This window comes from Podarcis erhardii (assembly GCF_964252035.2).
Source record: "Podarcis erhardii genome assembly, chromosome: 13".
Classification (NCBI taxonomy): domain Eukaryota; kingdom Metazoa; phylum Chordata; class Lepidosauria; order Squamata; family Lacertidae; genus Podarcis; species Podarcis erhardii.
This window is the reverse complement of record NC_138502.1, coordinates 40,277,294-40,287,428: the sequence shown is the minus strand read 5'-3', so window position 1 is coordinate 40,287,428 and position 10,135 is coordinate 40,277,294. Positions and strand designations below refer to the sequence as shown.

General features: G+C 45.2%; 1 protein-coding gene across 3 annotated transcripts in view; it reads right to left on the bottom strand.

The window, feature by feature from the left end:
- Positions 1-3,091: 3,091 nt before the first annotated feature.
- Positions 3,092-10,135, bottom strand: part of ADAM11 (ADAM metallopeptidase domain 11) — a gene marked incomplete at its 3' end in the record, with an annotated part of 76,280 nt that continues 69,236 nt past the window's right edge. Inside the window, exons 27-28 of one of the 3 annotated variants that reach the window (XR_014150689.1) lie at positions 5,876-6,396; positions 3,092-3,782 (exon numbers count right to left, since the gene is read on the bottom strand). Coding sequence is in view for 2 of the 3 variants with exons in the window: in XM_081837790.1 (XP_081693916.1) it covers positions 3,764-3,785 (22 nt within the window). Of the gene's footprint in view, positions 3,786-5,875; positions 6,397-10,135 lie in introns of all 3 variants that reach the window. The other 2 variants (XM_081837790.1, XM_081837791.1) reach the window with 2 other exon arrangements.

The following is a 10,135-nucleotide window of genomic DNA, read 5'->3' as shown; positions in this document are numbered from 1 at the left end:
ACAGGCTGTTTCTCAAAGGCAAGGCTTCAGTTTGTACCGCGGCTGTATCCAATATCAGTGCCCAGTCGAGGCACATGGGGTCACAGTGCCATCCTCAGGCACTCCAGAGTTTTACCCAGTGCTTTATTATTTGTGGTCTCCCCCACCGCTTTCTTCAAGGTTTGCCATTTCACTTACTTTCTGCACTGCAGAATGAACTTTGAAGCTCATACTAAGACAGGCATGTCCAAAGTACCTTTCGGGGACCTGATCCAGTTAATTTTTTTTTCCTTGGGTAAAATCCCCCCAAAAGCTCAACAACTTAAATCCTTAAAAAAAAAAAAAAAAAAACCCAACCCAACAACTTTGGGGTAAAATTGTAAAGAAAGCTCAACAACTTCAAAACTTCAATCCTAAAAAGCGCCCAACAACTTTGGGGTAAAATCGTAGAAAAGAGCTCAACTTCAATCCTGAAAAAAGGTCAATGATGTTGGTCGGCCCTCATGCATGTTCACTTCATCAAATCTGGCCCTCTTTGGAAAAAAGTTTGGGCACCCCTGCTCCAAGAGGAAGGCTGAGAATCTCATTTTCGACTCTTCATCAAACTGCAAATCCTAGGCTTATTGGATATGGTGGGCAGTCTAACTGGTGCACAGTACTGTATACAGGTGTCAAATGCTTTTATGCTTGACAGTCGTTCCTGAAATATGTTTTAATTAAGCTGCAGAGGAATTCCTATGCAAAAACCTAAGCTTAGGGCCATTAAGGAACAATACAGGGCCATTAGCCCTGAGTGCTCACTGGAAGGACAGATCCTGAAGCTGAGAATCCAATACTTTGGCCACCTCATGAGAAGAGAAGACTCCCTGGGAAAGACCCTGATGTTGGGAAAGATGGAGGGCACAAGGAGAAGGGGACGACAGAGGACGAGATGGTTGGACAGTGTTCTTGAAGCTACCAGCATGAGTCTGACCAAACTGCAGAAGGCAGTGGAAGACAGGAGTGCCTGGTGTGCTCTGGTCCATGGGGTCACGAAGAGTCGGACACGACTAAACAACAACAACAACAACAACAACAACAACAACAACAACAACAACACAGGGCCATTAAGGGTCATTGGCAAGACAAGAGAACTGTCCTTCCCTCTTGCCCTGAGGTGTGAACAGAGATTGGGGGTTTTAAATGCTTCTTTCTCCTTCACCTTTGCTGTTGACACTTGCCACTGCATCTGAGTGACAAGACCCAGGTTGTGGACCTTCAAAAAGTTGGCATGCGGGCTTCAAGTTGTTCCTTAAAATATAACTGATTACAGTGGTACCTCGGATTAAGTACAGTGGTACCTCAGGTTACATATGCTTCAGGTTACAGACTCCGCTAACCCAGAAATAGTGCTTCAGGTTAAGAACTTTGCTTCAGGATAAGAACAGAAATCGTGCTCTGGCGGCGCGGCGGCAGCAGGAGGCCCCATTAGCTAAAGTGGTGTTTCAGGTTAAGAACAGTTTCAGGTTAAGAACGGACCTCCGGAACAAATTAAGTACAGTGGTACCTAAGGTTACCTCAGGTTAAGTAGTTAATTCGTTCTGGAGGTCTGTTCTTAATCTGAAACTGTTCTTAACCTGAAGCACCACTTTAGCTAATGGGGCCTCCCGCTGCCGCCGCACCGCCGCCACGCGGTCTCTGTTCTCATCCTGAAGCAAAGTTCTTAACCCGAGGTACTATTTCTGGGTTAGCGGAGTCTGTAACCTGAAGTGTATGTAACCTGAAGTGTATGTAACCCGAGGTACCACTGTATGTTATTTTATTTCAGAAACAACTTGAGGGAATTCCAGTTCAGAAAGGCTGGCATCTCTCAGGGAGACATTTCAAATGCCTGAGTATTTTATCTATCAGCTAGAGCAGACTTCCTCAACCTCGAGCCCTCCAGGTGTTTTTGAGACTACAATTCCCATCATCCCTGACCACTGGTCCTGCCAGCTAGGGATCATGGGAGTTGTAGGCCAAAAACATCCGGAGGGCCGAGGTTGAGGAAGCCTGGGCTAGAGGGCAAAATAATTCGAGGAAAAGTCCCCTTAGTGTAGCTGGCAAATCCAGCCACAGATCAATGAACTGGAATAACAGTTTTGGAACTGAGAGCTTGGGCTCTGCAGCGGCTCTTGCTTTTAGTGCCAGTGTCCATCTCTGGGATAAGTGGGGCAAATTAAGAAGATAATCTCTGAGCAGAAGCAGAGTGCAAGGTTTACACTGACCCCAGAACCTGGTTTTTGTTTATAAATTCCAGGGCTCAGCTCTAACTCATGAGATGCCATTTAAGAAGACCAGTCACAGAGCAGTGCTCTGTAGCTTTAATCACCCTTCCCACATTTGTGAATTAAACAGAAAAAGTACTCAGTCAAAAGATGTGATGTCCAGATTGAGCCCCAGCAACTCCTGCGTTAGAAATTAACTACTGGAAGGGGCAGGGGCCAGCCCTATGCACACTTACCTGGAGATAGCCAGAGATAACCTACACAATTAATAAGGGTGTTCAATTAGCTAATATATCCCATTGCAAGTTGAGACAAACACAGTACAATTTGCAGGACCAGAGTTCCTGGATCAATGCTCTTTGAAAAGAGCTCTTCTCTTGGACAAGCCAATTAGGCTAAGCTAAACAGGTGGCACTGTGGGTTAAACCACAGAGCCTAGGACTTGCTGATCAGAAAGTCAGCAGTTCGAATCCCCGTGACAGGGTGAGCTCCCGTTGCTTGGTCCCTGCTCCTGCCAACATAGCAGTTTGAAAGCATAAAGTGCAAGTAGAAAAATAAGTACTGCTCCGGCGGAAAGGTAAACGGCGTTTCCATGCGCTGCTCTGGTTCGCCAGGAGTAGTTTAGTCATGCTGGCCACATGACCCGGAAGCTGTATGCCGGCTCCCTCAGCCAATAAAGCGAGATGAGCGCTGCAACCCCAGAGTCGGCCACGACTGGACCTAATGGTCAGGGGTCCCTTTACCTTTACCTTAAACAGAACTCTCATAACTAGTTCAAACCCATGACGCTCCCACCGCAAGTGAACTTTAGACAAACAAGTTAAACTTCACAGCATATCCGGCGCAAGTCAAAGAGACACTAAGAGTTGAACAAAAAGAAAGACTTTACTTTTCAGTCTTAAGATATGGCAGTTGGATGCATTTTAGTGTTTTTCCTCGTAGTATACATTAGGATTAACAGAATTCTGCAGGAATTCAAATCTTAAAATATTGGCCCTGCTTTTATTATTGGCCAGATTTTCTAAAGGTCAGGAGCAAGAGTAGATTGCACTCTTTCAAACTTAGCAAACATTGGCAGGTATGTGCGCAGCGTAGCGGGGTACACAAAAGGAGAAGGCCTTGCATCCAGCTGTTAGCATCTGCCTGAGCGGAAGTCCCAGAATTATCCCATCGATGGGTTTGGAAGCCAACCCACTTGCCCAGCCTTCAACATTCAGCGTGTGCAGTGAACGTGTAATGTGTATCTACATGAATGCCCCGAAGAGGCATTTTAGTTAATCTTTGGGCACATCACGATATACAGACAAGGCTGCTCACCCTGAGGGAGGCAGAGCAGATCATAGATATATATACATATACACACAACTCATGTGCAAAGGAAATCACAGTCCGAGGTGCCCACGAGCCGGAGAGTGTGCTGGGAGATGGCAGGGGTCCAAGGTGAGCGCAGCACAGAGCGAGCTCCCTCCATGGTTGTGCTCTTCGTTTGCGATGCCACCTTTGCTCCTCGTCTTCCTCACTGCGCTGTCTTTGAAGTTTTAGGAGCCTTGATCCTTGCTACTGTGCGAAGGTTAAAAGAGGGTTCAAGTTGCCCATTGCACCAAATGCTACAGCTTGCAGACACTCACTCACTCACTCATATTGAAGCACACATTCATAATCTCTCTCTCTCTCTCTCTCTCACACACACACACACACACACAAACACACACAGCCACTCACCCACCAATAGCGCAACCCTCAAACCCTGAGCCCAGATCATTTCATAACAGAACAGATAGAGATGCCCAAACAATGCTCAGGTCCCCAAAATCACACAGTCTGTCAAAACATTCTTTGTGACCCGCAAACTTGCCTGCTCCTAAGATCGACCACCTTTGGTCCCGTAAGAAGAACACCTTACCTGTTTTTGGATTTTAGTGTGCCAACAGTCAGTCCTCTCAGTGGGGACAAAGGAAGCTACAAATCCCAGTATCATTCCTCTAGCTGTAACCTCACAAGTGAGAAAGGAAGGAGTTTCCAACAAAGGTTAGGGGCAAGAAGGGATTTGACAGGATAGAATTGGTCCTGTTATTGTTTCATTGCCTGGCATTCCTATTTCATAAAGCTGTGGTGCTCAAATAGGAAAGGAAGGAGGATAAGGAAGGAGTACAAGGAGACAGGGGTAAGCGTGGAGTGCATCAATTATGTCTGACAGGAACGCCTTGCCATTGTAAGCTTCCAGGCAGCAAGATGGCACAGGGGGCCTTTGTTCCGCAAGAATATTGGCTCCATATAGCCACACCCAAGCCCCCAGCTCCAAAGACAGCTGACTATTCAGTTCCCTTATAGTACCATTCAGAAATCCTGCTTCTTCGGATGAGGAAAATGGCTGACTGGGTCAACCGTTGTACAAGCCAGGAGGAGAGGTGTCCCATTTGGTAGAAGGCCCAGTTGGGCTTCCCCGTATTTACTCTTACACAGACGCTTGTTGGTTTTAGCAATGTAGCATTGAAAGCATTCAAGAGTCGGGATCTGGATCCTGCTGAATCTCATCCCTCTTATTCTCTTCCTCACCCCTACCTCTTCCTCACCCCTACTGAAATCTGAAAAGGCCCTACTGAGAGACACCAGCATGAGGGTGGTCTTGCATATGGCTAGGAGGTCAAATAGTTCCTGCCCAAGACTGGCCAAATTAGATGAAATGTTGAGAGATCCACATTTGGAGTTCCCACAGGTTTTTTTTTTTCATGGATCCCCAAATCAGATCAGGGAAGTATTGTTGGAAGATATTTAAAACTGTGGGGGAGCAGCCCGTCCTCACGCAAGAGCCCACCTGCCATGGTACAACCCAGACACCATCTCAGGGAAGACCAGGCCTTATTCTGAACCCACTGCAGGTATTAGCAGCCTTTTCTGCCTGCTGTTGGAGGGAGGGATCTTTGCAGAGAACTGTAGAGGATTATTAGCCTCAAGGAGTTACTATTCTCTTCTTAATAGGGCTGTAATTTTCGACTGGGAGGGTTTGGCATATCATTCCCTGTTTATAAAGAGAGAGGCATTTGAGTGTGAACACTCTACAGCTGCAGTAATTTCCTTTCTACTAGGGTTGGGGACCCTGTGCCCCCTCAGCTATTGCTGGACTGCAGCTCCCATGGGTGCCAGCGAGCATGGCCAATGATTATGAACTGTAGTCCAACACCATCTGAAGGCCCCACAGTTTCCCCACCCTGCTTTAGCCCACTATTTCCCAACTGTCTGCTAGCTGAGGTCCACTTTCTGCAGTGTTGCCATTAGGTAAATTTAGGCTCCGAACTGAATGGGCGGTCCCCTTTTTATGGCAATGTGGTGAGCCAGCCCTGTTGAGTTTTGGAACCCCACCTGCTCCTTCTGCTGAGTGGAACAGTATTAAAAGTAGAGGCTGATTTCTCTCCAACATCACATGCGGGCGACGCCCCCACTCTGCCATCTTGGGGACAACCTGGCACCTCTGGTGGTGAGCTTGTGGACAATAAAAAGATCAAAAAGGGATCTAGCCTCCTAGTCCACCCAGGAGTAGTTTTGTGTTGCTGTGGGAAGCACCTCTCCCGGAACAAAAAAAAAGGGGGGGCAGAGAATATCAGGACTACCGTGGCATTCATACATGTGAAAACGTGTGGAAGAAAACACACCCCAACTGTCCTCACACACCCCAAATGCTCGATTTCCACTCCACGGGAAAGGGAGCAGTGCGTCTTCCAGGCACAGAACTAGCTGAGGAGAGGAGCATTGCTGTGCCCCTGTGTTGCGTGGCTTTTTGGTGGATCCAACATGGTACATTCCTTGGTGGGATTAGCAAAGTGAGGCACACTTGTAGACCTGTGAAGTAGCATCCCTTTTCTGGCCCTTTTCCCCAGGAAAGGTCGCGAGAAGTCGTGACATGGTGCCCTCGGCAAGGGTCATCCGTGGGGAGCTGCTCCCACAGTGCGAGGCAGTGCAGTGTACGTTGCCCCTCCAAAGGAGGGCGCTTCTCCTGCCCATGTCCGTCCAGGAGGCAATGGAAGACTTGGTGGCTTGGGATGTTGGTTATCTGCTGACCAGGAAGAGGAAAGGAGGGCGTTTTTACCTGCCTCCCCACCCTATGGTGAGTATACAGACCCAGAGCAGCAGCACAAAGATCAGGGTTATGAGCTGGGGCTAAGCCCCTCCCGACCTGAAACACAAGAAGCAAAGGGGGGTAATTTTAGTGGCAATGCGGAGCAGTAAAGGAATGCAAGATTGAAGTAATGGCGGTGATTCCTCAGCAAGGTTAAAAGAGCCAGATGTGTTCCCTCACATTCATTGGTACATGATTGAAGTATCCGGAGCGGACGTTCCCAAACTTATTTGGTCTACCGCCCCTTTTACAGAAAAAAATTACTCAACAACCCATGGAAATCTACCTTCTTTAATTGAAGGGGTGAGGACAGTGTCACAGCTTGCCTTCCATTGGCCAACTAGGCAGGCAAGCTGCGATCCATTTCCCCAGCATCATTCCTCTAGCTGTAACCTCATGAGAAGGGAAGGAGTTTCCAGCAAAAGTTAGGGGCAAGAAGGGATTTGACAGGATAGAATTGGTCCTGTTATTGTAGTTTCACTGCTCTCCACTTTCCCAGCCTGGGTGAAGCTGAAAAGGGTTGACCCAAGCCCAGGAAAACCCCTCACCTCCAGCATGATTGCTGGATGTAGGGGAGACGTTGTCGCTGTCCTGCAACAGCGCCCAACCTGGCAGTAAGCATCATTACGCAACAGATGAAACATGTACAAACAGTTTATCAAAAATTTCCTCTTTCTTTATGCTTCCACCTCCCCCTTATTTTTATTCAGCGTTTTGCACCCGAGGCTGTACTGATTTGGAGAGATGCCTGTTTATGGTGTTCTTTCTCTCTCTGCTTGCTGAACACAGAAGTCTAGGTCCCACTGTTTCATATGTTTGGGATGCGAAGGAGAGATGGGAAGGACAAGACTGTTGGCTTTGGTCTTCTTAAGCATAAGACCACAACTTGTTATAGTGCAGATCTGCAGACACTGACACAGAGAATACTCTTGTGTAAGTTGGGTGCCTGCGAAAATGTCATTAATATGTAACGGAAAGCCAGCGGAGCCATTCTTAAGCTGAATGTACATTCTAATCCATGTACAATTCAGCTTTGCAGTACAGAAACAGAACTCCCAAAGTCATTTTGAATGTCTGGCAATGCTCTGAAATGCCTTTGTGATAAATAGGAGTGGGGGTACTCACCCAGCCTGTACAAAGGGGGCCTATTTTTTACATTGGGTCACCAACGAGGGCTTCACCTAACCGCCATTTTCATTATTCACTGCTTCCCAACTCACAATGCTGGTCCCAAGATTTTCAGGAATTCAAGTAATGCGCTCTTGTTGGGCCCTTTAACTGGGATATGCAAATTCTCACACATTTTAGATCAGTGTTTCCCAAACTTGGGTCTCCAGCTGTTTTTGGACTACAATTCCCATCATCCCTGACCACTGGTCTTGCTAGCTAGGGATGATGGGAGTTGTAGTCCAAAAACAGCTGGAGAAAGTGAAAATAGTGGAAGTGTCAGGGCAGTGGGCCCCTCTGCCGGTTTGGTGATACCAGCAAATATTAGATTTTGCCATGATAAGGGGGCAGGGGTTGGCAAAGGTGACAAAGGGATTGTCTTGGGTTTTTTATTAATGCTGTTGCCATGAGACCATTTGACATTTTACAAATTCAAGTTGTTGTTTTCCAATGCAGGTGTTGTGGAAATAGGAAGAAATCAAGTTATATTGTACCATGTAGTTTTCTGCCACAACAGAAATTCTTTGCTTCTCCCATTATGGGCCCAAGGCAGAGAAGGACATTCATTTCAGAATTCTAAAACTGTTAGTAATTTACCACTGCAGTTAACACATTTCTAACAGAACAAGTCCACTGAACTCTGAGGGACTCAGGGATGAAAATTTGGTTCACTCTGCATTTTAATGCAAATATCACTAATTCACAGGTCCAGAAACTATGCAAACAGAAGCAGAGCTACCAAATTTGAACATTTTGCGATGTTGTTCTCCAACTAAAAATATGTGTATATTAGGGGGCAAGTATGCATCAAATCCATATATTTTAAAAATTGCAAGCAATTTTTCCTAATTTAGCATTACATTAGACAAAATAACTTGCAAAAAATGTGTCTGTTAGGAGAAATACACGCAAAAGTTCCGACAATTTTTGAGGGAAGCTTTTATATATATATAAAATCTCTAACTGAAACAGAAATGGGTTGGACTGATTTTTTAAGACTGGGAAAATGATAAACAGAAATTGAAATTGATTCATCTATACCTTAGTTCTGAATTAACATAGGATTTTATTGTTAAGCATCTACTCTTAAGCCGTTCCAGTCTAATAGGTGCAATTATCTATTTTCTAACTCTATAGAAGGGGTTATTGCTGCTAGCATGCATTAAACAGAATAAAAAATTCTCAAGGGAATGTTTAATGTCTAAAATCTGCAAAAAAAAAAAAAAAAAAAAAAAACCAACAACCCACCACCCTAATTATTATTTTAATTTTCTGTTTTGTAATATTCTGTTGTGTATGTTGTTGGATTTAGAAACACAGGATGCAAAACAGTGAATTCAAGGTCACCACCTCCACTCCTTTGATTCACAGAAATTACGTGGGTGACACTTTGCCTAACATTTATCTCCATGGCAGACAAAGATTCACCTAATTTTCTGTGCAGGGGACTCCTGTCAACTTGAAATTTAGTTTTAAGTCCATAATCATATTCTGCTTTTAAAGTACCCCTATAAAACTGAATTTGGTATATCATTTTTTAAAAACGTAGTTAACCTTTCTTTCACATATTTTATTGATTCTGTATCCGTCAGCCACAGCTATGCAACTCGCATAAAGCTTTGGGAATTAGGCAGCATTCTCCGATTGCGCCCTGAATTTTGACATTTTCAAAATGTTAAATTTAGGAGAGAGATATTGTGCAGCAATTATAGCACAAAAGCATGGAGACACACTTTGGAAGTGGTTGGGGAAATAATATATTGAAAACTCATTGCCACTGTAACCAAAGTGACAAATACAATCTGATTTGCAATCCCTACACACAATGGGTAGATTATTATATTTTAAAAGCCCTAGATGTCCCAAGTCCTGCATATCTCACAGAACAGTCTCCTTCCACATACTCCCCTTTGCCAGCTCTGATCAGGAGAAATCATGGATAAGGAGTTCACTTTTCTTTCCTGGCAGCTGTGGTGCAGTAATCTTAGATTCTGGGCTTAACGGTCATATGGATGTGTGTGTGTGTGTGTGTGTGTGTGTGTGTGTGTGTGCGCTCTTTAGATCAGGGGTCCTCAAACTTTTCCAGCAGGGAGCCGGTTCATTGTCGGTCCAGTATACCTGAAGGAGCTTCTCCACCCCCATCGTTCTGCCCAGACGCTGAGGTCCAGCGCCAGGGCCTTCTGGCGGTTCCCTCATTGCGAGAAGCAAAGCTACAGGGAACCAGGCAGCGGGCCTTCTTGGTAGTGGCGCCCGCCCTGTGGAACGCCCTCCCATCAGATGTCAAAGAGATAAACAACTACCTGACATTCAGAAGACATCTTAAGGCAGACCTGTTCAGGGAAGTTTTTAATGTGTGATATCTTAGTGTATTTTTCGTCTTTGTGGAAGCTGCCCAGAGTGGCTGGGAAAACCCAGCCAGATGGGTGGGGTACAAATAAATTATTATTATTATTATTATTATTATTATTATTATTATTATTATTATATTATTATTATTATTATTATTATTATTATTATTATTATTATTATTATTATTATATTGTCCCTCAGACCTTGTGGGGGCTGGACTATATTTTGGGGGGGAAATGAACGAGGGATGAGTGGCGCGCGAAAGGGCTCTGGAGAGGGG